Source organism: Xyrauchen texanus, chromosome 11, assembly GCF_025860055.1.
Source record: "Xyrauchen texanus isolate HMW12.3.18 chromosome 11, RBS_HiC_50CHRs, whole genome shotgun sequence".
NCBI classification, from domain to species: Eukaryota; Metazoa; Chordata; class Actinopteri; order Cypriniformes; family Catostomidae; genus Xyrauchen; species Xyrauchen texanus.
Genome location: NC_068286.1, coordinates 18,708,798 through 18,736,602, shown reverse-complemented (window position 1 = coordinate 18,736,602; position 27,805 = coordinate 18,708,798). Strand labels below are relative to the sequence as shown.

At 38.9% G+C, this 27,805-nt stretch overlaps 1 protein-coding gene across 2 annotated transcripts in view; it reads left to right on the top strand.

Annotated features, from left to right (window-relative positions):
• The first annotated feature begins 19,263 nt into the window (after positions 1 to 19,263).
• Positions 19,264 to 27,805, top strand: part of LOC127651187 (N-acetylgalactosaminyltransferase 7-like) — a 47,100-nt gene continuing 38,558 nt past the window's right edge. Inside the window, exons 1-2 of one of the 2 annotated variants that reach the window (XM_052136899.1) lie at positions 19,264 to 19,655; positions 21,319 to 21,767. In XM_052136899.1, the coding sequence (XP_051992859.1) occupies positions 19,530 to 19,655; positions 21,319 to 21,767 (575 nt within the window). In that variant the 5' untranslated portion in view covers positions 19,264 to 19,529. The remainder of the gene's footprint in view (positions 19,656 to 21,318; positions 21,768 to 27,805) is intronic. The other variant, XM_052136898.1, reaches the window with a different exon arrangement.

Here is a 27,805-nt window from a genome sequence, read left to right as displayed (position 1 = left end):
TCCATATTACAAATACTGTAATACTCCATGTTAATATTTGCATATACAATTTGAACAACACAAGCTATATATATATATACTGTACATATGCTTATTCTTATATTTCTTGAATGTAGTCATACAGAATAATTAAATAGCCTAATACTTGAACTCCATAAATTTGCTCTTAACTTAATCTTGACCTGCCAATTATATGTATAGTATGTTTAGATAGTGGAAAAAAATATAATAAAATCTGTCATTTTTTATGGATTGGTTTAAAGGGATAATTCACCCAAAAAATTTAATTCCCATCCCAGATGTGTATGACTTTCTTTCTTATGCTGACACAAAAAGGTTTTTAGAAGAATAGCTCAGCTCTGTAGGTCCTTACAATGCAAGTGAATGGTGACCAGAAATTAGAAGGTCCAAAAAGGACATAAAGGCAGGAAAAAGTAATCCATAAAACTCCAGTGGTTAAATCCATGTCTTCAGAAGTGATATGTGTGGGTGAGAAACAGATCAATATTTAAGTTTTATTGTAATTCTACACACTTCCACATTCTGGTGTGGAAGTGACTTTCACATTCAGCCACCCACTGGTTAGGGCTGGTCAAAGGTGGAGATTTATAGTAAAAAAAAAAAAACATTTAAATATCGATTTGTTTCACTCTGTCAAATTGCTTCTGAAGATTGATTTAACCACTGGAGTCAAGTCACTTGCACTGTGAGGACCAACAGAGCAGAAATATTTTTCTAAAAATCTTTGTGTGCAGAAGAAAAAAGTCATACACATCTGGGATGGGAGTTAATGATGATAATTTTTTTTAGACAGGTAGACAGGATAGGTGTCATACTGAATAGTAATACAAATAATACAAATGCTTTGCTTTCTTTAATAGTGGTTATCAGAATTAGTTTTAAAGACATGTTTTACTATAAATTATAACATATAACAAGTGTTTCCTCCAAGCTTAAATTCAGTATCATCATCATGTTTGAGTAAATGCAATAAACCCACATTGGCATATATTATAGCAAGGTTCAACTATATTAAAACCAAAAGATTCAAATGTCTTCTCAGGGCGAGGGTATATATATATTTTTTATAAATTACTTATTAATTGATTGTTTTACTGATTATTTTTTATGCATTTTTATTGTTGGGTTTAATCTAATTGCAAAATAAGTAAGTAGTGCAACACATTACATTTAAAATATGTGTAATCTGATTAAAGTTACTGACTTTTAAGTAAGTTAATAAGCACATTACTTTGGTTACATATATTTAGAAAATAATTGTATTTATGTAGAATACTTGAATTCTGTTCACATGTGCATCCATTTGTGTTTCTGTGACAGCCAAAGGGTGTGCACCATATAAAAAGTGATTGTAAGGGAGAAGTACGTGGTGTATGACTTGCTTGTGATTATGAACAAGGAGGTAATATATACATTATTTTGAAAACTTTACTGTCAAAAAGGTTTTTAGAAAGTAACTTAATAGAAATTAGTAATTTGTTTACTTTTTTTGATGAAGTAATTAAACTTAGACTTTTTACACAATTAAAGTTACACTTTTAGAGAAATTATTTGGAGTTGATCACTTTTTTTAATAATACCCAACACTGTTTACTGTATACATTTTCCTTCATTATAGAAGCAAGTTTTTACAAAATGTTAAAATGTTAAATTTATATTATATCTGGGCATAAATAGTGGAAATGTTCACTCACGTTCAAGGTATGTTTCTCTACAGAAACTGACTTTAAAAACTAACCCCATCCTGAGAAATATTGACAGCAGTAAACCATGTGACAACTAGCCTGGTTTCAACCAGCCTGGTTTTATGTCTATAAATTATGCTTGGAGTGGTGGTGGTGTAGTGGTCTAATGCACATAACAGGTAAACTGGTAATCAGAAGGTTGGTGGTTCAATCCCCACAGCCACCACCATTGTGTCCTTAAAATAACTTATGGAGAGTGCACCACACATGGCTTCGATTAAGTAGAGGCTGTGATGACTACCCATGCAAGCTCTGAGAGACCACGGACAAAAAGCCTGCTCAGGGAGCACCTTTAAAATGGCAAGGAGCTGGGGATAGACTGGGCGGTTGCCGCTTGCAGAGGCAGCTTCGAGCTAGGGTCTGCCCAGGAACAGAAATAAATGGGAGACTGAAATGGACTGTAGGAGATAAGGACCGCAGCTGTAATGGTATAAGGGGTGGCTTAATATTGATCAGTTCAGCCTAAAGCTCACCAAAGTTGCATTGTCAAGGGAGGCTTAGTCGTACGGCCCGGAGCACACCACCTGGATAGCACATTTGTGCTGCTTGGATGTATTGAGCCGACAGCAGCTGCATCACCGTTGTGGTGTGATGAGGCTTAGCATTTTTGCACTGCTTAGATGTATTGAGTTAATTCAAGGAGCACCCCAGTTGTGGTGTCACGAGTCTTATACACACTGCTCGAGGATAGGATTCCGCAGTTGGTACTAGAGTTGAACATATGTGTAAGTGAAGCGAAAGCCTGGGCACATTACAGCTGCGGTGAAGCAAAGACAAAGGGCTTCTGCAGAAGCATGGTAAAATACTGCTGCGGCAGTATTAGCTGACAGAGGGGTCTTCCGTGGCTATAGCAGTAGCTTAGTATTGAATTTATGCGGCGATAGAGCAGAGCTTTGGGTATGATAGGTGCGCCATTGCAACGGCAGCATTGGATAGACCTCCCACAAGCTAGCCATGGTAGGACAGAAGTGTACCCCACACCCTACAATGCCGAGCAGGAGGCAGTCGCACTACAAGGACTGTGACTGCCATCACACCACAGCCTGTGGGGGGCGGAGAACCCCCGTCATTCATTGAGTTGCGAGCTGGGTATGACATGGCTGCAGCAGAAATTGGACCACGGGTGTAATAAATGCAACACTGCTGTTTCAGTATTTGAAAGCCATATGTCAGTGACATCCCTTGTGCTGACCACAGCGGGACGGAAGTATGCTGAGCATTCCACAACGCTGAGTACGGGCCGTCAGAATATGTAAACACAAAAGAAAATTGTACAGACCTACAAAGAGACTTTGTTAGAGCTTTTATGCATTACAAGAACAAAGCAAATCTACTGTATATTTTCCCTACAGTTTGAGCTCTTGAGCATGACTTTTATCAAAAGACAATTATACTAGTCTTAAAATATTTATGAGTTTCATTAATGTCAGAAAGTTTTTATGTATAAATAGCGTGTCATCTATTCACTTCAGTAAAATGCCTGTGTTCTAAGAATACAGCAGATCTGTCTTTTTTCTTACAGTTTGTCAACAGCACACCAACATACAGTAGTTCAAAAAAACGGAGCTGATATTAAAAATAGCTTTACACATTTAACACAGATCTAACTTCATAACTTAATGAGATAAATTCCACTTACACTGTGTGCTTAAAAGAAGGATTGTCCTTTGTTTTGTTTTCTGCAGTGCATTTCATGTAATGCTGTTGTAAAGGGATCAATGGAAAGGAGGAGGCGAGAACCGGCATGACGATATAAATAATAGTTTTAATGATAAACTTAAAAGACAACATAAACACACACGACGGACATGTCCGTAAACGATCTCTCTCTCCCGCACGATCCTCTGCAGTCGACCCTTATCCCTCACAGAGGCATAATTAGCCTAATACGGGACCGGGTGTGTAGGCCCTGCCACATTCCTCCCTCGTTCTCTCAGGCTGGGGAGCCCCTGGCCTGACGTACACCCCACCCCCCTTTCCCTGGGGGAGGGCGTGCTTTACGTCTAGTCTGCCAGCAGGTCATCCCCATCTACCTGGACGAGGGAGAGGACAAGGGGAGGGAAACAGAAATAATTAAAATGGGGGGTACTTCCTGTAACAGTGACGATCACAATGTATGAATAATCAAAGATGCAATTTGAGAGAAGCACCAACACGTTGCCGATGTCAGCGAGATATCTAGAATTTTAAATATCTGGACCTATCTGCGATTCCAAATCGCACAATGTGACGTGTATTGACAGAATACAACTGCAGCGTTGACCTACAGCAAATGAGAGAGCAAGAAACGGGGCACGGGAAGTTTCAGTGGGAGGAGTCCTGATGTTCCTGCGATAGAACATCAACTACCATGGTGACGGTATCAAGAAAGTCTCACTGGACCGAAGAAATGGATGGGAAATTTGTGGAACATTGGCAGGAGCATCAGCACACATTTGATGTTTCATCTGAACTGTACCACCACCAGGTGGAGAAATTGCCCGTTTTCTTGAACATTCAGGTAAGCAAATATGTAGATTTTTCTGTAGGAGTTGAAACCAATAACATATATGATGCCTTTAGGTGATTAAATACATACACATCATATTCTGAAATGCATAACATAAGATCATGCATTTGTTTTCATATCTTGTATCACTTCTCGAATGTACTCTGTTGTGAAACATAATTTGGAGTCCAGGCAGAGTTGTCTGGGATTCGTTAATAGTGAAATGTTTTGTAATATCGCTGAATCCTCGTGAAATTTCAAAACTCTACGATTTCAGTAACAAGACAGACAGTTGTGTAATATGAACGGTACCACAATCCGACATCTTTGAAAGTCGTGTAGTGTGTAGAAGACATTAGTCTCTTTACTTTGAGATACATCCAAGGTCTCTTCAGTATGTGTGTAGGCATACTGGCTGATACTGTTGTACTGGGTAGGTACATTGAGTCATGCATTCCATAGACTATGTGCTCATACTGTTACGACATTGTGTTTGGGTGCTCTATACTGTAGCATGCCCAGATAGTCATAAGTGAATGTCTTTATTTATTTATTTTCTGTCAAAAAATAAATAAATAAGTGGATGTCTTTGGCGGTCTTCTTTCTCATTTAGGCCATCTGTACGCCTGTTCTAATTTACCTGTTATCTTCACCCGGGATTGCGTGCACATCTGCTATACCATCAGGTACTTCTGCAGGTTGTTCCTCCTCAGTTTCATTCTCTTCATGTTGAAATTCATGAGCTCCTCACTTTTCCATCATAGTTTCTCTTATTCCTTTCTGCTGACTTGTTAGCGTTCTCTCTTAGTGATTTCATATACAGTACTCCCTGCATTTCTTGCCTCCATCTCTTTACATAATCCTTGTGGTCAGTAGTTCCTGTTGCTGCAGTCAAGCCAAAGAGCAAGTCAAAGGGTAATATTGGTGATCTTCGCTGAAAATCCTGTAACTTCACATGCTGTTAAATGCAAAGGTACGCTTATTCAGTAACTCTTTCCAGTTTCTTTTCTGTTTTTCAGTCAAGGTCTTTAACATCTGGAGTAAAGTCCTTTTGAAACATACAAGTTGTCTTTTTCCTTGGGGATGGTATGTTGTTGTTCTTGATCCAGTAATTCCACAACTCTTCTTCAACTGGGTGAATAGCTGGCTTTCAAACTCCGCTCCCTGATCGTGATCAGATCTTTGGGGGAATCCGAATTTTAGCGTACAGTCATTGAATATTCAATCATTAACTGTTTTGGCAGATTTTGGTGTGCTGGCATAAACTTGTGCAAATCTCGTGAAGTGATCAAATATGCCTAAGGTATATTTGTACCCTCCTTTACATTTATCCAGATGTAAGAAGTCAATGGTAATAAGTTTGAATGGGTGAGTAGTGACAATGTTTGTGAATGGTGCTCTGGTTTCTTTTGTTTCAGACAATTGCAACTCTTTGTTACATAATGTTAAATTTCACGTTGCATTTGTGACCATAAAAATCTATCTCTGATCAATGACAATGTCCTATCCACACCTCGATGTCCCATGTCATTGTGTAACTCTTTCAAGACGCGTTGTTTGTATTTCTCTGGGAACACAAGTTATGTCTTTCTGCGAAGAAAACCATCTTCTCCCAGACAAAGCTTATCCCAGTTGCACAGTAAACATTTACTTATGTTCACTGAATGTCTTTAGCAGGTGCCCAGTGGGTTTTGTGTCTGTCAGCTTGCATTGTACTACTGGTCCAGTGTGGGCATCATCACTTTCGGCTTGTTGTATTTCGTTGACAGAAAATTACTCACATAACTCTTGCACACTCTGTTGAGTCATAGAGAAAGATCATTGCTGTCATGACACATTCAAGTCTTGAGCTTAAACGGCCTGGATGGTCACTTTAACACAATCAGACAACAGTTCTTCTGTACACTGCTTCGTTATTGCCTCAAAGTCCATGGGCATTCTGAATAGACTATCTACATCTACATTTTCCTTACCAGGGCGGTATCTGATGGTGAAATGAAAGCCTGCAAGTTCTGCTTCCCATCTATATCCAGTCAGGTTAAGCTTGGCACTTGTCAAGACGTAGGTGAGCGGGTTGTTGTCACTGTATACAGTGAATGTAGGTGCATAGTACAGATAATCATGGAATCTTTTCGTGACAGCCCACTTCAAGGCTAAAATCTCTAATTTCCCTGAGTGGAGATGATAATTCTTTTCAGAAGCTGTCAGTGTTCGAGAACCTTAGGCGATTACTCTGAGTTTTCTATCCTGTTTCTGGTACAACACAGTGCCAAGTCCCTGGTTTGATACATCCTCGTGAAGTATAAAAGGCTAAGAAAAGTCTGGGGACCCAAGTACTGGTGGCTCTACCAAACAGTTGATCATTCTCTCCAGTATCCTTTGGTGCTTGTCTGTCCAGAATATCGACTTGTGAGAAAGCACTCCTTTATTCTTCCTTTTAGAGTGTCTGTCTCTAGTCTCCTTAAATCCTCAATCTCAGCTGTCCTTTTCAGCAGGTTATAAAGCGGACCAGCAATACATGATAAATCTTTGATGTATTGTTGGTAGTAACTTAATAGTCCGAGGATTGCTCTCAACGGTCCAACAGTGCATGGTCTTTTGTCTTTCAGAGCTATTACTGTAGCAGTATTGGCAGTGTTTATCTTACTTAATTCAGCACGAATCGGTAGACGCAATCCTTCCCAGGTAACGCACTTCACTTTTAAACAGCTCACATTTACTAGATTTACTTTTTGTTTGATTCCATATCATCTCATATGTTGCAGCACCTTTCTTACATTATTGACGTGATCTTCAAAAGACTTACTAAAAACAAAAGTGTCATCAAGGTGTGGGACACAGATATAGTCTCTGAGATCCTCCAGGTACTTCCATACAGTTTTGAAAGGCTGCAGGAGCATTCATTAATCCACAGGGTATGTGAATCCACTCATATAATTTCCATGGTGTTACAAAGGCTGACAAGGGTCTATTCTCTTTGGCAATGAAACCCTGATGGTATGCTTTTCCTTGGTTGTCTCCATGACTGTCCATAATATCTTGTACAAGGGGAATGGGTTGCTGGTCAGGATTTGTTTTCCGGTTCAGTTCTCTGTAGATGATGCACAGTCGCAAACTGCCATTCTTTTTATACATACCACAGGTGAGGCATAAGGTGAGTTTGACTTTTTCACCCATCCTTGTGCAATGAGATCATGCAGGTAGTCCTTAATTTCTTTGTAAAGGGGATTAAGTACTGACTGGTACATGCGCGCAACAGGAGTATTGTCTTTTAGTGAAATGGTCAACTGCAGTTTATCTATGCAACCAATGGCATCATCTTTTGAGATTTTGAGAATGGAGCTGCTTTCTCTTCCAGCATTTGTTGTACAATTTGTTTTTCAGACTCACTGAGATGGTTCAAGTTCTCTGGCGGATCCCAAGCTGTGTCCTGGGTTTTGTTGGATTCATTTGTAATTTTATTGATTTTTACAGGTGTGAGGTATGTTTCCTCACAAGCAGTAGTTGGATACACAGAATGTACTGGGTGCACTGTGCCTATGACGGTTTTGCCTGCTAACATTATGTCATGGTAAGTGGGGTTTTGGACAATGACAATGATGTGTGATTAGGTTTGTTGCAGCAGTTTCATAAGAGTCTCACAGAACTCCAATCCCTCAGTCCACTGTAGGTCAGGCTCAAATATAAACAGTCTCTTCTTTTGATGGGCATGTCTGCACTCTTCATTCAGTTTGTACTGATGTGTGTTTAGGCACATTAACTTTTTCCTTTGTTGTTTTGACTAGATACTCATATGACATTTCTGCATGAACACTCAATAAATGCTGGAACCTTTTCACTTTCAACACTAGGAAATGTTCTCCAATGTTGAATCCAATGATAAAAATGTCTGCCTCTCATCACTAACATGAGTATGATGAGTTCTCTGGCTTTCACTTTAAGGCTGCAACTAAAGATTATTTTTTTCAATCAATTAATCTATTGATTGTTTTTCCAATTAGTCGATTGATCTAACGATTATTTATTTTTTAGAAATCTATTGATTATTTTCTGATTATTTGATTAATCCTTTAGTTAACTTACTAATAATTAATAACTGTAACTTTTGCCATTAATCATTCATTAATCTTGAAAATACTTAAAAAATAATTTTTAATACTAAAAAATTCCCAACATAAATAAATAAAGTGCCAAGAATTAAAAGGCATCTATCAATGAGTCCAACATAAATAGTGCAAAAAAAAAAAAAAAAAAGATTTAGGGTATCATTCACTCAGCATACAGTGGCATCCTTTTTTATGGAAAAAAGAAAATCTTGCACACAGCTTTGCCTCTTCCTGAGACACAAAAAGACACAAAAATACATTTTTTACCTGAAATCTATGTATTAACTTTTATCTAATGATAATATTCATCACAAAAGATATGATTTATGCAGTGCAGGCTTAATTAGGAAAGGTGTTGTTTACCATATTCTGCCATGAGTTACCGTGAATAGTGTTGAGTATGATTTACTTCAATGGCTATTGCCAATTGTAATCGGAAATGCTTTGTATTATTTATTGGCAAAATGTTGCTTACGCCGACATAGAGCGTAACGTTAATGTAAATATACATCATTTCGATTCATAGATCTATGTGCACATAAAGAAACAGCTTACAACTTGCAAATGCACTGGAAAGCGGCATTGCCATACTAGCTATTAGCATCTGCTCTATGGAGTCTTCGTAGAGTTTTTGTGTGAAACATGACAGATAAGGAGGCAACGACGACTCCCAGGCACTGGGTAACAACCAACAATCTGACAAAACTCACTGTAATAGTCCAAATACTTACGCTGCTGTCTCATCATTTTGAGTTCGGGGAACCCCAGGATATTTTCTTTTGAGATGCTCATGCATAGCATTTGTGCTGCTGTGGTATTTTACAAAGCATGCAGAGCACCATTTTATTTGGTCTCTGTTTAAATAATTCCCACATGTTTGATGATCGGGTTTGAGCTTTTTGGGATAAAGTCTCATTTCAGCATGCCCGGGAGCCGGAGCCACCGTCATTGGGAATGAACGTAAACGGTGCGAGGCACATACCCTACCCTAACCTAATATGAGTTAAGATTCTTAAACAATTCAGTTGCACCCCTTTCTTGATAATGAGCTCATAGTATGCATCTCAGCATAGGCAGTGTAAGGTTTGTTTTTCCTTCCAAGTAACTATGCAGCTGCATGCCTGGTACTATTGCTCATATTACCGCATCTACTATTTCAAACTCATAAAACCCTCTGCTCAGTCCATATTCAAACTGATGAGCTAAACTTGAGAAGGCGAGTTTGTCTTTTTGTCCAGGATCACCAATCTGGCCTGATATTTTGAACTCTTTGTTCCATGTTGGCATGACTGGTTGGGCTGGTGCTGGATGCAGATTTAAACTGGTGTCTTGCTGCGTGCTATTCACTGCATTCTGTTTTTGCTCAATCAGCTTGTTCAGGGCTAACTGTAACATATACATTTCTTTTTGCAGTTTCTCCTGCTCCGCGGCCTTTGCTACTGAATCTACAGTCACCTACTTAAGGGTCTGTGCTGTGTTTTTCTGAACCATTTTTTATGTGTCTGCTGAATTTCACAGATTTAGTCTTTTAGACAAGTTCTGACATACCCTCATTCTTCAAGTTTTCTAGCAGTGCTAGACTAGCACCTCTCTCTTTAGATGTCTCACAATCGCAAAAATAATAAATGAGCGGCATTTGCTGATTACATTTTCAAACTCTACAATACTTAGAAATTCACACAATTCCACAAGATTTTCTTTTCACAGAGCATACAATGCTCCAATCACCTCAGTTTCAACTCCTTTAATTGATCCATGGTTTACTCAGACTTTGGATGTGCGCAGTGTGATACCGAAAATGTCTTTAGCTGGTTGGGATGTTGCAGTGCTCCTGGTATCAATGATCAACCTCAGATTGCATGCACTTTTCTCCCTTGCACAACATGGCAATGGATGCTCTCACTCTGCCGCTCTCCTAAGATGAGTTTTAGGCTGAATTTATGAGTCTCTGTAATGTCTCAAAATCATTAAAATAATTTTAAATATTCTTTTGGTTTACATGGTTCAATATTGGTGAAACATGAGTGACAGAGTATTACTTTTAACTTACATGACAACATTAGAATGACAAAATATTACATACATATTTGGCCTGTTCTTCACTTTTACTTTGTAAACAAATACATACATTTTAATAGATGTATTTTTAACTTATTACTCCAATTTGTCACTAGCTATATCTTTATACAGGGATGTGTAATGTTTAAGTGTGTTTTTGAGCATTTTTTTTTATGTCTTTATTTTGAAATTATATTACCTCCTGTTTCTGGTCATGCTTGTTAGTTATGTGGTTTTCTAAATCCCTCATGTTTTATGTGTCTTGTTCTTATTGGTTATTGGTTTATTAGTCTTTATTTTGTTTATCAGTTCACAGTTCATCAGTTCTTTCATTAGTGGTTTTGTTATCTTGTGAACCCTAGTCTAAACCCTCATGTTTGCCTTTGTCCTTTGTTGAGTATTGTGATTGTATTATCCTGTAATGTTGTGTTATAGTCTTTGTTTTCATTTGTCATGTTCAGTCAAGTCATAATCTGTTCCTGTTTATTTCACGTTTTTTTTTGGATACCAGCACTGAAAATAAAATTGCACTTTTGTTCTCATACATCTTTGTCTTGTCCTGCCTTTAGCCTGTCCTGCCTGCTCTGTAACGTTACAGGATGTATATGAAACTCACTTTTATAAACTCAACACTTTAAACACTCATCTGTAATTTCTGAACCATATTTGTCACATTATTTCCCCAAAATACATATTATATATGTATATAATACAGAGACTCTGTCTTCACTGTATTATCTGAGCAGCTCTCTGCGTGCCCTCTGAACCACTGGAAAATTCTGAACAGGCATAATCGAATAAATATTAACAAAACAAGATTACTTTATACCCAGCTGAAGCTGTAAAGATGGCTGCATGAACATCTGATAATGCCTTAAATTTATATAGCATATTTCTAGGCACTCAAAGCACTTTACATTGTTTAGGGGAATCTCCTCAACCACCACCAATGTGCAGCATCCATCTGGATGATGCGACGGCAGCCATAGTGCGCCAGAACGCTCACCACACACTAGCTATTGGTGGAGAGTAGAGTGATGTAGCCAGTTCAGGGATGGGGATTATAGGAGGCCGTGATATATAATGACCAAAGGGGGGAATTTGGCCAGGACAGCAGGGTACACCTCTGCTCTTTAGGAGAAGTACCAAGGGATTTCTAATGACCACAGAGTGTCAGGATCTCAGTTTACCATCTCATCAGAAAGATAGTACTTTTTGACTGTCTCTGTCACTATTCTGGGACATTAGGACCCACACAAACCAGAGGGTGAGCACCCCTTGCTGGCCTCCCTAATACCACTTCCAGCAGCAAACTTAATTTTCCAGCAGGAGGTCTCCCATCCAGGTACTGGCCAAATTCAACCCTGCTTAGCATTAGTGGGCAACCAGGCAAGAGCTATTGGGTGATATGGCTTCTAACAAATCAGAGAGAAAAGTAGAACATTTTAGTGAATTGAGTTTAATGTTTATATTTCAGTACCAGCAGCAAACAGAAAGTGAAGTAAAGGCTCAATGCACCATTGAAGGACATAGTCATAAGGAACCTAAAATGAATTAAACCTCTTCAAACAGTATTGACGTTGTATGGCACTTGTGTTGCATTGATAGGGAGAGGAAATTGATCAGTTTACTGTCTGCTTATTTAGGAGTAGTAAATAAAGCGAGCCTCAAAGGCCTGCTGGCTGTAGTAGGAGTAGAACATTTAATACAATTGTGTAACAAAATCTGCATAAAGCAGCCACCATGGTGATCAGTAAGTCAAAGAAGATGAGCAAATAGAGGCTTGTTTGCAGTGGAGGTATATTGGAGGTATATCTCCTTACAGTTAAGCAGGGGCAGATGTTGCAGAGGCAAAACATGAATTGATGTTTGCTGGATTACATTTCTGGATGTTTTCTTAAATAAATTTAAATTATTTCTAAATTAAATAAACAATTATTTCTTTAAATAATTAAATACATTTCTTTAAGTTCTATTTTAAGAACTTATTTCCTTTAGGCAGCATAAAATGTATTACCAAAACGCAATACAAACACATTCGATAAGAACATACATTTGGCAGCATTATTTTGGGAATACAAGGGAATTTATTAGGCTTATTTATTATGATGATTATTATAATTATCTATACATTTATAATTGTCTTTAGTTCTTAATTTGTAGGCTATTAGTAATTTGTCACCTGGTGTGGTTGATGGATGCTTGCATGAAAGCAAGTGGGGCCCTTGGAGATGGTAAATGTTTGGATTTGGGGAGGTGGTTATACATAAGATATTTTAATTACTTTGTTATTTTAAGTGCATTTTGAATTTAGAATATCGCCTAGCCCAAAAGGAAAGCAACATTTTTCATGAACAATTGTAAAATGAAGTAATTTTATGGAGACCCGCACAAACACGTGTACTCAGTTCCAAATTGCAACATGTTACCTATTCATTTTTGCATATTTGTTTTTTTGTGTGTTTTTGAGTAGTCTATGTGAAATATAAATATTTAATTTTATTGAAAAACTTTGGTTTTGAAAATAGTAAAGTATTAGTTTGTGCTATGGCTCTTTCAAAAAAAGAAATGCATCAACCAAAAATAAAAAGAATTTACTTCTGTGGCAGGGCGGAGGGCGGGGCCGGGTCGTGATCCTACACACCCGGTCCTGTATTAGGCTAATCAAGCCTTCCGAGAGGGATAAAGGTCGACTGCAGAGGATCGTGCGGGAGAGATAGTTTACGGACATGACCGTCTTGTGTGTGTGTTTGTGTCCTTGTTTTAAGTTTCTCATTAAAATGTATATTGTCAAGCCGGTTCTCTCCTCCTCCTTTCCATTGATCCCTTTACAACTTCTTAGTGAACAAAAGTTCCCGACCCCTGCTCAAGTTGTTAAATCTAGTGGTTAAACCAGTCTTCAGAAGCAATAGGTGTGGGTAAGGAACACATCAGTCTTTTTTCAAATAAATCTCCACTTTCACTTCCACATTCTTCTTCTACTCCTTTTTTTTTTTTTTTGGCAATTTGCATTCTTAATGCATATCACCACCTATTTATTGGTCAGGGCTGGTCAAAGGTGGAGATTTATAGTTACAAATGTAATTAAATAAAAAATAAAAAAAATATTGATGTTTCTCAACCACACGTCTTCTGAAGACATAAATTTAACCACTGGAGTTTTATGGATTACTTTCATGCTGACTTTATGTGATTTTTGGTGATTCAAATTTTTGACCACCATTCATCTGTATTGTATGGAATTACAGAGATTATATATTCTTCAAAAAAATCCTAATTTGTGTTCTGCAGAAGAAGGAAAGTCATACACATCTGGGATAACATAAGGGTGAGTAAATGATGAGAGACTGTTTATTTTTGAGGGAACTATCCCATTAAAAGTGTGGGAGAGAGCACGTGTGTTTACATACACAAGGTGGTTAATCCCATTTTGCAACCCCCCCAAGAGGAGATTTTGAGGAATTAATAGAGTAGCCTATGTTGCTGGTAATATGTACTGTATGTGTCCAATGCACACAGGTGAGAACTATATACTTGAGCTCTGTACTTTTGCACACTGGACTACATAAAATTGATTGACATGATCTTGATTCATAAGATCGTATAAAACAGATCTCACATTTTCAGTTCATATTTGCTTTCAATTACCTTCAGCGTGAACTAGTGTTGTCACGGAACAAAATTTCAGTAGTCGGTACCAATACCATTGAAATTTCACGGTACTCTATACCATTTTTGGTACCAAAGCAAGAACAGGTTACTAAACAACACTCTTTTATTAACAAAGTTAACAAAACATTAGCAGCAGAACGAAGAACAGAAATATGCCATTGAGCAACACTTTAATTTAAATATATTATTTTTGAATTATAACAAAACTGTACAATGTATGCTTAAAGTATTTTTGAACACTTATATAAGATTTGCTTCAACTTTTGCAACTTTTACTTTAAGTTTTTACCAAGTACTAAATTTTTTATAAATAAACAAGCATACAATAGAATGAATAAAAAACAATGTGCAAACTGCTCTCGTATTAATAATGCTACATTTTGCCATTTTTTGCATAAGAAATGCACAGTGACATATATTATGATTAAATAAGTCGTGAGCAATCGCGTTCTAATTTAGCTGCATTAAGTGTGTGCGCTCGAGGGATGAGTGTCCCAGAGGCAGAGTCTCTCTCAGCTGGGTGCAGTTTCAATCTCTCCCCTTAGATCGGGACATTTGCGCAACTCATTGAAGAGGCACTTACCACACAGAGAAATGCCAGTTTCTGAGTTTAAAGTTATTAACATTCTGTATTATTTGAACTATAATAATACATAAAGCTATAACACATTAAATATAACTGCATGTAACGCCGGGATGTTTCCTTTAAAGAGCTCCGGCTCCGCTTATTCCACAACGAGACTGCTTCAGAATTTACTTTATAATTCCCTAATACTTTGGGATCTACATAAGATGAAGCTGTGAAAGTTTAGAGTGCATCTGGACTTTGATCTGTGTAATTATTCCTCTCCTCCGTCAGGCGTGAACTGCAGTGCTGCTCTCACGCGTCATTAGTTTAATATGATTTCCTTTTACGTTAAATTAGATCAAACGACTATTCGACAATGAAGATTTTTCTCGTAATTTTAAATGTCGACTAATCGTTTCAGCCCTAATGCAAATGATAATATGCTTTTAAACTAACCTGCTTTGGTTGCTTGAATTAATCCAGGTGTCTTGTCTTTCAGGTGCTTTATTAAGTTTGATGTGTTTCCTCCTTTTGTCAGAAAATTGCGAAAGCAGCGTTACAAATAGGTTTTTTCTGATCTATTTCCCTTTTCCAAACCTGGCTTTTCCCACTTTTCTTTTTGACAAGATTCAGTTGAGACTCCGCTGCAGCTTTGCTTGACGCCATCTTTTGCTTGTTGTGAGAGTTCAAAAGTTCCCGACTCTGCATGGGTACCGGGTAGACCCGGTACTCGGTACTCTGGTACCTTCAGAAATTCTGGTATCATAAAAATGTTTTTGTTTCAGTACCGACTTGGTACCGGTATTTTTGACAACACTAGCGTGAACAATGGTTTAGCAAGTGTAACTAGACAAACAGCTATCAATTATGATCTAATAATGTTTGTGTGTGTGCAATATCATTATGGTACGTCATAACTAGAGGACAGTGTTACACATAATCAGGGTAGTAACAGATTAAATGTAACATGGATTACATCATATTATTACAAAAATTAAGTACTTGTGTGGCAGCGGGGATGTGGTCAAGTGCCCATCCGGAGAGAGAGAAGTGGTAAACCTGAGCTAAATTATGACTAACACCTGTCTCTAATTACAGTGAGCACGGGGAGAGTGGCATTATAAGAGCCACACCGCCAGCAGGGGAGAGAGAGTCTGGAAGCCTATTTTGAAGCTGAAGTGTGATATAAGATATAAAGTACAAGCTTAGTTTAGCTTTAAGTTTAGTGTGAAGCTGAAGTTTACTGTGAAGCTGGAGTGTTGTGAGCCCTTGTTTAAGCCAATAAAAGCCTGCTTACCTGGGTTGAAGGAACCTGTTTTCCTGTGTCCTTCTTGAAGTCTATATACTGGTGCCAAAACCTAAAAATGGGGGCGGAAGACAATGCAGAGGACCATATGGTGGCGTACCCAAGGGCAGAAGAGCCCTCTTCTCCCTCTCTCTCTCTCTCTCTCTTCCCCCTCCCCCTGTGTGTTCCCCTCCTCCCTCTCACTCTGCTCTCTCCCCAGAGCCCATTCCTGCCCCGCGGAGGCAAGTAGCTCTGCCACTGCGACCAATTCCCCTAGTAAGGTGGTGGACACACCTCCCCGCCTCGACAGTGCCCTGCCGCTCTCCCCCTCAGATTGAAGTGTCCGCCGACACAGGTGGGAATGTGCTGTGATGGAGGTGGGAACTGTGGCCCGGATCCCTGACACCCCGCAGGCTGCCCCCGATCAAGCCAGAGAGTACCAGATAATGCTTGGTTCAACCCGAGGCATTGGGCACAGCTAAAATGTTGAGGGGGAAGTGTGTGCATAGGGATATTCACAAATACCATGCGGTGACCTTTGTTTTTAAATTTTAGGGAACAAAACATAGGGTGGAGGCCGCAGTTAGTTCCCACCTCACCCATACACTGATTTTGGGGACTAATTGGCCAGAATTTAGGAATTTATTAAAGGGAATGTGTGCGGATGGGTCCTGCATAACAGCGATGAGATGTGATATGTGCGATGCTCTGGCGGGGGAGGCGGAGCCGGGGCCATCTTCTTCAGCTCCATGTTATGATGATGTGAGGGAGGGAGAGGCTGTGGCCCCTCCCATCCTCAGGTGAATTCCCGAAGGGGATTTAGCTTTGGAGCAGTTGCAAGATGAAACACTCACGCATGCCTAAGACCAAGTGAGAGTAATTGATGGTCAACAACTCTGGCCAAATGTCGCACTTTCATATCCCTATTTTGCAATTATAAATGAGCGGTTGTATAGAGTAATGCAGGACACTCAAACAAATGAAGATACAACCCAGCTCTTAATACTGCGGAACCGCCGGGAAATGTTTTTTCAGGTATAATCATTATAATCCGATGGCAGGTCAGGGGAAATAAAGACACTGAACTGATTAATAGCCCCTTTTTATTGGCCGGGCATTGGCGGCGATGTCCGCAGGTAGTGTGAGGCTTGCCGTGAAGGTCAACTGATGAATCCACCGGCCACCCCAAAAGTGCCATTGCGCCCCCTTGCACTGATCGAGGTCCCCTTCGAAAGAATTGGCATGGACCTTGTCAGACCGATAGAGCAGACAGCACGTGGACATCACTTTGTATTTGTCCCTAATGGATTATGCAACGGGATATCCGGAAGCGGTGCCTCTACTCAACATCTCAGCACGTAGTGTTGCGGAGGCACTCTTCAAAATAATCTCTCGGGTGGGGATTACAAAAGAAATTCTCACCGATCAGGACACAACTTTCATGTCACGGACACTACACAAGCTCTATGAATTATTGGGTATTAAATCGATTTGCACCAGCATTTACTATCCGCAGACAGATGGACTGGTGTAGCTATTTAAAAAAACCTTAAGAACATGATTTGTAAATTTGTGCAAGATGATGCTAGGAATTGGGACAAATGGCTCAACCCCCTGTTATTTGCAGTAAGAGAGGTCCCGCAAGCCTCTACCGGCTTTTCCACGTTCGAGCTGCTGTATGGGCGGCGCCCACGCGGGGTGATCGACATCATCCGTGAAGCTTGGGAGGAGGGACCTTCAGATAGCAAGAATGAAATTCAGTACATTCTTGATCTTAGAGTAAAACTCCACACACAGGGGCAATTAACACTTACCTGGGTTGAATGAACCTGTTTTCCTGTGTCCTCCTTGAAGTCTCTACAACTTGTAATTTGATTACACTTTTAAATACTTATAATCAGAACACAGACCACTTTATTTTAGATTACATGATTACATATTAACAGGGCAACGGCAGTTAATTGTTAATAATTTATTGATCATCCTAATCATTCTCTTTTTCAGTCTTTTATATTTTTCATTCTAAATCAGCACACCGCATACGTTCAGTAAAATAGAGTGTTTTCGGAAGAGAGGGGTTGGGGGAGGGTTGTGTGTATTGCACTCAGAAATGATACTCGCTACTAGCCAGCCAGGTGAAGATGGAGCAGTCTACGTCAGCATTTAACCACTGGATCTTCATTTTTAAGAATGAAATTACACCAATGGTGTGCAGCTCACACATTGCACTTAATTGCTTCTAAGGATCTAGTGTATGCCAACTCTAACGGTCCTGCCCTTAGTGTACACAGTAGTTCAACTGCAAAATGTGCAGCAATATGTAACAAAACCTATTGCTCAACTGTTGCTGCTGATGCAATCCAGTCCACTGCATGAAACGTATAACTTCACACAATTGTTCATTGTGTGACTCGGCAGAACTAAGATAAAAGATAAATGTTCTTCCTCTTTGTACATTTATGTTAAAAGGAGTATCATACTCAAGTGCATGTAACAGAATAAAACAGAATTAGGTTGAAAGTAATTCAAAAGTAATCAGATTAGATTACCCCAAAAATTTAATGTACGAGATTACGTTACTGACTGCATTGTGGTCATGTATTTTGTTATCAGTACAGGATTACAATTGACAAGTAATCCACCTAGCACTGCACATAATCCTGCTCTCTCACATACACACACAGTGTGCACACTCAGAAAAATGCCACCTCAGCCTTAAAGGAATATTCCAGGTTCAATAGAAATTAAGCTAAAAAACTAAAAAAAGACGCAAAAATCGGGGTAACAGCGAGGCACTTACAATAGAAGTGAATGGGGGCCAATTTTTGAACAATAAAATAGCTACACACTTTTTGTCAACAAATTCTAAAACCCTAAAATGACTGTGAAATGACGATTTAAACAACTTTACAGCTCAAATAATACATGAGTTTTAACTAAATATTTAAGTGCTTTTATAACACTATAAATATGAAGGGTCTGAACAGCTATGCGCCTTATGTATTAGGAAATTTAACACCAGAATCAAGGTCATGCAAAGACACTGATATTTGACCCTTGTTCATCTGGGTTAAGAAGAACATCGGGAATAGTTATTTGCAAGTCTTCGAGCATGGCTTGCTGAAGAGTGGCAGTCTAATGAACTCATTTGAAATAACTGTTCACGTAAATGTCTGTCTATGCACTTGTGGAAGTCTACTTTACACGTCACCACAACCAATCGCGTGTCTTGCATCATGGCATTTTTATTTGCTAATCAATCATGCTGCACGTCCGTGTGTGTTCATTCACATATCCGTGTGTGCTTTGACCTCATGGCGCGCGCGCACACACACACGCCCGTAATTTTTGTCGGGCTGTCCTTTAACATCTTTCTTTACTAGCAGAAACAGAGGACGGTGAGAGTTTAACTGAATTAAATAAGGGGGTAGTCAGAGAGAGAGAGAGAGAGAGAGAGAGAGAGAGAGAGAGAGAGAGAGAGAGAGAGAGAGAGAGAGAGAGAGAGCGAGCGAGCGAGCGGCGCTAGCTCTGGTAGCTAGCCCCCTTTGCTTTCTTTTCTGCTTATTTTTCAACTGATTTATCCAAAATGAGGTTAAAAGTTGGATTTCTCCTTCGAAGTTTACTGGTCATCGGCACATTTTTGGGGCTGGTTTTGCTTTGGTCTTCCTTGACACCGAAAACCGGCGACGATCACCCGTTTGCAGGCGGACTGGTAAAGTACTGCTTTAATGATTGTCAGTTATCGTGAAACGTGTTTGTTTGCACTACGATTGTCGTGTTGATAATGAATTACTGTGTTAGTATTCAGGAACACTCGGCTAGCATGATGATTAGCATGCTAACTGCTGTGGTTGTCATGGAGATGAGCAGCTAGATAGACTGACCGCTGCATTTTTACAGCCCAGAATTAATTTATATATGTCACACAGAGACGTTTCCATTTTAATCAAACATTAAAGACAGATCTAAAGGTAAGCTACTAACATATAGCTTAATGTCTCTTTACATCCTCATTGGCAACAAATGTATCACTAACCCGGAAGGCCGTTACTGTAGTTACTATTTGCTTATCAAGTATTATTATGTGAAAGAAGTTATCTCCGATTTTTTTTTTTTTGGTCTGATCTTTCAGTGTCTGTAAATCCAGCTGTATTTATTGTATCAAATATAGATATGAGTCACTCAAAAATAGGTCTTCGTATTTATTTGGGGGTCAATATACTTATATTTCTGCAAGCATGAATTAAAAGACTACTGTTAGTTAGAGATAAGTTAAAGTAAAAATAATTGACCCCATTCGCCTCAATTGAAAGTGCCTCACTGTAATTTTTTATTTTATTTTTTTTTAAAAGAAAAGGGTGGACAAGTCAAAGTACATTTTTGTGATAATATTATACCACAAATGCTGTTGATTGACCTTAACTCGTTTTGAATACAGAATATTCCTTTAAACCCAAATGACAGCTAACTGTAATGCACTTTCAATGGAAGTGAACATTAAAATACACACTGTTTTTAAAGTACAGCCACAAGAAGCATGCTTTTTAAGTGTTACTATAATTTTAGTGTCATATAAAAAGGGATTTACTTGATTTTAGAATTTAGTGGCATTAAGTTGTCATATCAAGGAATTTGTAAAATTGGGTATAACTTTATACAAATAAGGTATTATAGCATTAAAATAATGTTAACACATATAAAGTGTATGTCTTGTGGCTATACTTGTTAAATAGTGTGTATTTTAATATTTATGAACCGGCCTCATTCATTTTAGTTTTTGTGGTAATTAGTGGTCCGCCAATATGGGTATGGGACTGATACCAATATCAAGAGAGCAGGATGGCTGATATAAATGCTGATATATGTAATGCAATCTAATAACAAAATTTCTAAAATTAAACAAATACATATTTATAGGAATGTCTACTCAAATTCGCCAAAACTTAAAAATAAGAAAAAAACTTGAATACAGAAAGTGTTGACAATTCATTGACACATTTTTCAGTAGATTTTGGAATTGACATAAGGGAAAGATAGCACTTCTATTAGCTTAACACGGTTACCGACCGATGCAGATAATCGCAAAATGGCCAAATATCGGCGGATTTATAAGCCTGGCTGATATATTGGTCTGTCACTAGTGGTTATCAACTTTCAACATCTTGTGAATAATCTCGTCTTTGTTTACTCATTACAGTAGGAAAAATTTGTTTGCTTTTTGCATATTTAGTGCTTATCAATGTTTACTTGTGAAATTGTTCAAACTGCTTCTTTTAATGTTTGTATATGGATGGACTTTGTATAATTGAGAACTACTAGCAAATGCTACCACCACAGTTTCCTCTGTGTCTCATCATTTTGTCATATCATTACAGGCAGGAAGAGATGTAGGTAAACCCTTGCAGCCAAACCCTCCTAATAATAACATGGCTGACCAGTTCAAGCCGGTCGTTCCATGGCCCCACGTCGAAGGAGTTGAGGTCGACCTAGAGTCCATTCGTCAGAAAAATGGTGACAAGCCAAACCCCGGATTCAAAGTCCAGAACCAGCAGAATGTCATCCAGAAGCAATACATCACCTTCAAGCCCCACACCAATGTGTACATTGAACCTGTGTTGAAGACGGGGATTCTTGGCAACTTTGAGCTCAAAGAACCTGAGCCTCAGGGGGTTCAGGGTGGACCAGGGGAGGGCAGCAAATCGTTCGTGCTTGGACCAGAGTACAAAGATGCTGTCCAGGCCAGCATCAGGGAATTTGGCTTTAACATGGTAGTCAGCGACATGATCTCTCTGGATCGAACGGTGGGCGACTTGAGGCATGAAGAGTAAGTACAAGGACGCAAGTCACTCTAAATGTGAATGCATGTGGGTGTGGCGGTAACAAGTGTGTAAGACAACTGAGCCTCATTTGTTTGTTTTGAATTGTTTTAAAAAGCTTTTTGCTTCATGAAGTATTCACCACATTATATTATTTTGCTTTAGGATGTGTTGGACTGATGGATTTGAATGCCTCTCAATTTAAAAATGCTTTTTATGCTGCTCAGAACTCGCATAATATAGACAGTCAGGTTTAACATGTTGGTTTTCTTTGTGTTTGTGTGGTCACACCTACACAGATAAAACGAAAAAATTTGAATGGCTAAAACAGATGAACTATTTCTAATTTTAGTTTTTGGAGCTCCTTGGTATACCATATAAAATACTGTGCTTTATGTATATGTCAGTTCAGTACAAGGTGTATTCAGTGAGCTATACTTGATAACTAACGTTCCAGATATTAAATAGGATCAGCAGCATTATTGCCATAATTCAGCCACACAAATGCTATTTGGCCACGTCACATGTGAATGATAAGCCACAGTCCCTCATTCATTCCCTCCCAGCCGGAAGGCTGGATTATCTGGCTCAAACTACCTGATGTATTATCAACAGGTCCAACTTCATATTTGACTAGGGCATCCAGTTTGGGCACTTATTCCATTGCTTTGTAATGGTTCCTTTATGACTTAATTACAACATGGTAGAGTTATATTCTATGGCCTCATGCCAGACAGGTAGAAAGCCTGATCCCTTCAACCACATACCCTCTCTCCAAAACCCCACCCCCCACAGATATGTCTGCTAAACCAAATGCTTAAAATCATTCAGAGGCAGGAAGTTTTTCTAGTTTTCTGATTAGTTAAAATAGTGCAAGTGAATCCCCTTACTCTTTTTATTATCATTATTATTATTATTATTATTATTAATAATAATAATAATTTTTAGGCTAGAGCTATCACAAAGACAGGTGTGATTTCAGGACACCTATTTAAATGTGTCAGCTATTAATGGAATTTTTTGCATTGTATTAAAAAAAAAAATCACCTAAGCAGGGTCAAAGAACTAAATGTTTTAATCTGAACATGCTGAACAGTCACCTTTGACCATTGCACTGCATCTCACTTTTTTATTTCATGTCTTGGTTTTTATTTGTATAGCACTTTTATTATGCCGTAATGTCTTTTTCAGCATCTCGTGCTGCCACATTTTTAGGCACCATATCAACTTAAAAATAACTTTTATAAATGCATCTCAAGACACCTGCGCTCTTTTTTTCTGAACTGCTTTCAGCAGTGTAAATCCATGCACATGGCAATACTAGCATTGCTGCCTCATGGAACCTGTACAGGCTGAGCACAGTTTGGCACTTAAAGGAATGTTCCAGGTTCAATTCAAGTTAAGCTCAATCAACAGCATTTGTGGCATAATGTTGATTACCACAAAAATGTATTTCTTAAAAAAAAAGAAGCAAAAATCAAGGTTTTAGTGAGCCACTTACAATGGAATTGAATGTGGCCAGTTTTTTGAGGGTTTAAACACAGAAATGTGAATCTTCTAATTTTATAAAAGCACTTGGATTAATTATTCTGTTAACTTGTGGATTATTTGAGCTGTAATGTTGTTTAAATATACATTTTTACAGTCATTTTAGAGTTTGTTGACATTACATCGTCATGGTAATGAAGTTGTAAAATTGGCTATAACTTTACCCAGAAAAGGTTTGTACGTGATTTTATCACACTAAAATCATGTTTACATGCATATCCTTTTATGTCTTGTTGCCATACTTTTGAAACAGCAAGTATTTTAACATTATAAAATTGGCTTTCATTCACTTCCATTGAAAGTGCCTCAATGTAACCTAGATTTTTTAAGAAAAATAACGAGTTGAAATAATTTTTTGTGGTAATCAACATTGTCACAAATTCTGTTGAATGAGCTTAATTTATGTTAAACACAGAATATTCTTTTAAATGGTGTATTTTCCGTTGGTTAAGAATAATATGCAGGCTGTGAAATGTTCTTTTGAATGTGAGTGATTTTATCATTTGAAAATCTACTGTATGTATTGTCAGAGACAGTTTAGCAAAGACGGACCACAGGTCCCATGCCATAGGTAAAAGAGTCAAATCACCTTTTAGATACAGAGTTAACTCAAGAACTCTGAACCAGCGAACCAGCCTGTAAAATGGCGTTCTTATTTTTTTTGCATGATATGAGCTAAAGAAGCTCAATTTATCAGTCAATTGTTGTCAGATTTTACTGTTGAGTTGAAATATGTTCTTTGATCATAATCTTGACCAACCGTTCTGGAGATTTCAGTCTTTCTCCATACAAGTAGATAGGAGCTGCACAGCTCCATCTCTCCACTTGTATAGAAATAGCTGCCTGGGAGCATTCCAAAGATGGCTGCTGAGTGGACGGACTTGCCTTGAAAGGGATGGTGGTACTGTGCCATTTAAGATCATAGCTCACTGTGCACTTTATTCCCTGCTATTTTGAGTAGTGTTTTACCCATTTCCATTGAAATAAATTATCTTTATTCCCGACTCCCAACACATCACCAGATTACCTCGTGGTTAACAAAATATTACAAACAGTTACAATGCACACCCCTATTGGGAACCTGTTCAAATGAAATAAAAGTATGAAAAATAACCTTATTATTAACCAAATCACTGTGTTAAGGGTGGTTGGTTGGTTAGCGGCATAGTTGCAGTGATATCACAAGAGAAACAAGTGGTCTAAAAAACTAGCTAAAAATATGGGACTTGTGATTCCATTTTTAAATGTATGATAACTGTAAAGGAGTTCCATGGGAAGGAGGCAGCGAGAACCGGCTTGGCAGTATAAATAATATTTTAATGAATAACCAAAAGACAAACACACACATGACCAACATGTCCGTAAACTATCTATCTCTCTCTCTCGTTGCATCACCATCTGCCATTGGCCTTTAACCCTCTCGGAGGCTTAATTAGCCTGATAAGGGACCTGGTGTGTATAATCACAACCCGCCCCGCCCTCCGCCCTGCCACATTCCTCCCTCGTTCTCTCAGGCTGGTGAGCCCCAGGCCTGACGTATACACCCCCCCCCACCACCCCCCCCAACCCATCTTTCCCTGGGGGAGGGCGTGCTTTAAGCCTGGTCTGCCGGCAGGTCATCTCCATCTACCTGGACGAGGGAGGGGACAAGGGGAGGGAAACAGAAATAATAAAAAAAAAACACAAACATTTAAATGAGAGGGAAAAGGCCAACACACAGCGGCAGTGAGAGAGAGAGAGATGACAAAAAAAACTAAAAAAACTGCTCGCCGGTTCTCCGATACACCGTCGCATGGTCCTCGATCACTTCTCCACCCTCTCAGGCAGACGTCAGCCGCTCTTCCCAGATGGACCGAGTCAGACTCACGACCCCCGGCGGTCAGAACGCCCCTCCGCATTCTCGGCGACTCATGGGGACACTCCTCTGCCCCTGGCAGCAACCCTACTGCTCCATGTGTTAGGGAAACACTTCCCTCCTCCCCTCGTGGACGGCGGTCTTCCTACAACCCCCTATGCATTTCTGGGGGATGGCAGGGCTCCATCTCTCCAGGTGGTCGGGGAGTCCAGTCACCACTCGCCTCGCGGACGGCGGCCGTTCACCACGTCCGGGCGTTTTTTCTACTCCCTCCCCCGGTGGATGGCAGCGGCACTCCCCTGGGTGGACTGCAGTGTCAAGGACTCCGCAACGGGCATCCCTCCTCCTTCCCGGGCTTCGGCACCAGTGTAAAGGAGTTCCATGGGAAGGAAGAGGTGACAACCGGCTTGGCAATATAAAAAATATTTTAAAGAATAACTTAAACATAAAGACAAACACACATGACGGACATGTCCGTAAACTATCTCTCTCTCGTCGCACCACCATCTGCCATCGGCCTTTATCATTCTCGGAGACTTAATTAGCCTGATAAGGGACCGGGTGTGTATAATCACTACCCGGCCCCGCCCTCCGCCCTGCCACAATAACGTTTGGCAGAATACAAAATTTAATTAGCTTTCGTTTTTTTCTTTCCTTGAACCGTTTTTAGTCCCTGCCTACCTTCAAGGCAAGCATTGAGCACTTTGTATTGTGCAATAGCAGATGGTAAAAGTACCAAGGAGAGTGATAAAAACAGCAACTTGATCATTGTTGTAGTTTTATAGTACCTTTGTTAATGTTGATATCATTTCAGGGCATTGGCTAGAGGAGCCTGAATGGTTGGCTTTGATAACTGTTTAACGATCATTATATGAACTTTTAAGTAGAAACGAATTCACTTGTCAAACTTTACATGTCAAAGATGTATTGTTATTTGGTTGTCTCTTGTTTTGATCTGGAGGTGTCAGAATGCTTTTAATACTCAAAATCAATAACACTCACCTTATCCAACAAAACAAATACTTTTCTAATAGAGCAATCTATATAGTGTCTGGATCCAGGCCAGTGCTGAAAAAATGGGCACCTCTGTTGAATGAAGTTTTTATCTTTTTTTATTTTAAAAGCAGGGGTGTAAACATGTGAGTATTGACACTAAACGTTAGTTGGAAAAAGAGACCACACACTCCCAGCATTCTCTTTGTGACATTATTACTGTCGTTGGTATACACGTTGGTTACACTTGCACCGATGCCACAGTTTACTACCTCATACTCTAGATCCATAATAACTGCAAAATACCAATTCTTTTTTTATTCATTACAGTTGTATGTAGGGTAGCAATATTCCCAGATAGTAGTGGAATTCGTTTAAACTCTGTGGTGAGGCGGCTCAGACTATGAACTCCTTTCCTGACAAAGCATATAAAAACCCATTGCTTAATCTGAGAAATGCTTATAAGAGAGCAAGACGCAATGGCCAAAGACCTCCACCTACTGTAAGGGGCTGTTCACACCAAATGCTTTCTATGTAAACGCATGCTAGACGAAAGTCTTTGTTTCCCTTTGTTTTTGTTTACTCAGCATCTTGTGCAAGAGTGCTGTTTTTTAGAGGCTGTGTCTAATTAAAAAGAACTTTAAAAAGCATCTTGAGACTCCTGCTTCTATTAAACTGTATTTGTCTAGCCTTTTTTAGCGCAAGAATGCGATTGATCTGAGGTCATCGTCAGTTCTTGGCACACATGCAAAATTCTAATCCACAGTTTTAGCATTTGAATGTGCATTTTTTTTTTTCTTCTTAAATTCGACAAATATTCAAATTTTTATTTGGCAGCCCTAATGTGTCAGGTTGTTTTGGTTTTGACAAGCTCCGTAATTTAGTAAACCCTTTGCTAATACCTGCCTTAAAACATTACTGACCAATCATACCTGTCCGCTATATTATCAGACAAGCTTTTGCTCTTTAATGCAAGTCTATGGATGTTTGTCTGAATAGTCTAGTTTTAAACATAATTTTACATACTTTATGCAAAAATATGGTAAAATGCATTTTCTGGAACACTTATGAAGAGTATAAAGTTTTTTTTTTTCGTTTTTTTTCTTCTGAATCTTCAACTTAAAGGTATAGTTCACTCATAGTGTACTCGCCCTCATGCCAAATGTGTTTTACTTTTGTTCTGCAGAACTTAAATTAAGATTTATAGAAGAATATCTCTGCTCCATACAATACAAGTGAATGGTGGCTAGAACTTTGAATCTTCAAAAGTCATAAGGTCAGCAAAAAAAGTAATCCATACGACTCCAGTGGTTTATTCCATGTCTTCTCAAACTATATTATAGGTCACGGTGAGAAACAGATAAATATTAATTGGTGCACCCAGTAAAAAAATTTTTCCCCATTTAAAATTTTTACTTTTAAATAATTTAATAGTCAGTTTGAAACATATTTATAAAATCATGACAACTCATGTGTGATGAAGAGTTCAGTCAAATCATTAACTTTATAAAGCTCTTTTATTCTACATGGGGCAGTGTCCCATCAGTGGCCAGCCATGTTAGGATCACATGAGCTGAATACAGCTAGCTTAATCTCAGTAACTGCCCTGTTATTGGACACTTTCATTCATGGATTAAATGAATCCTACCT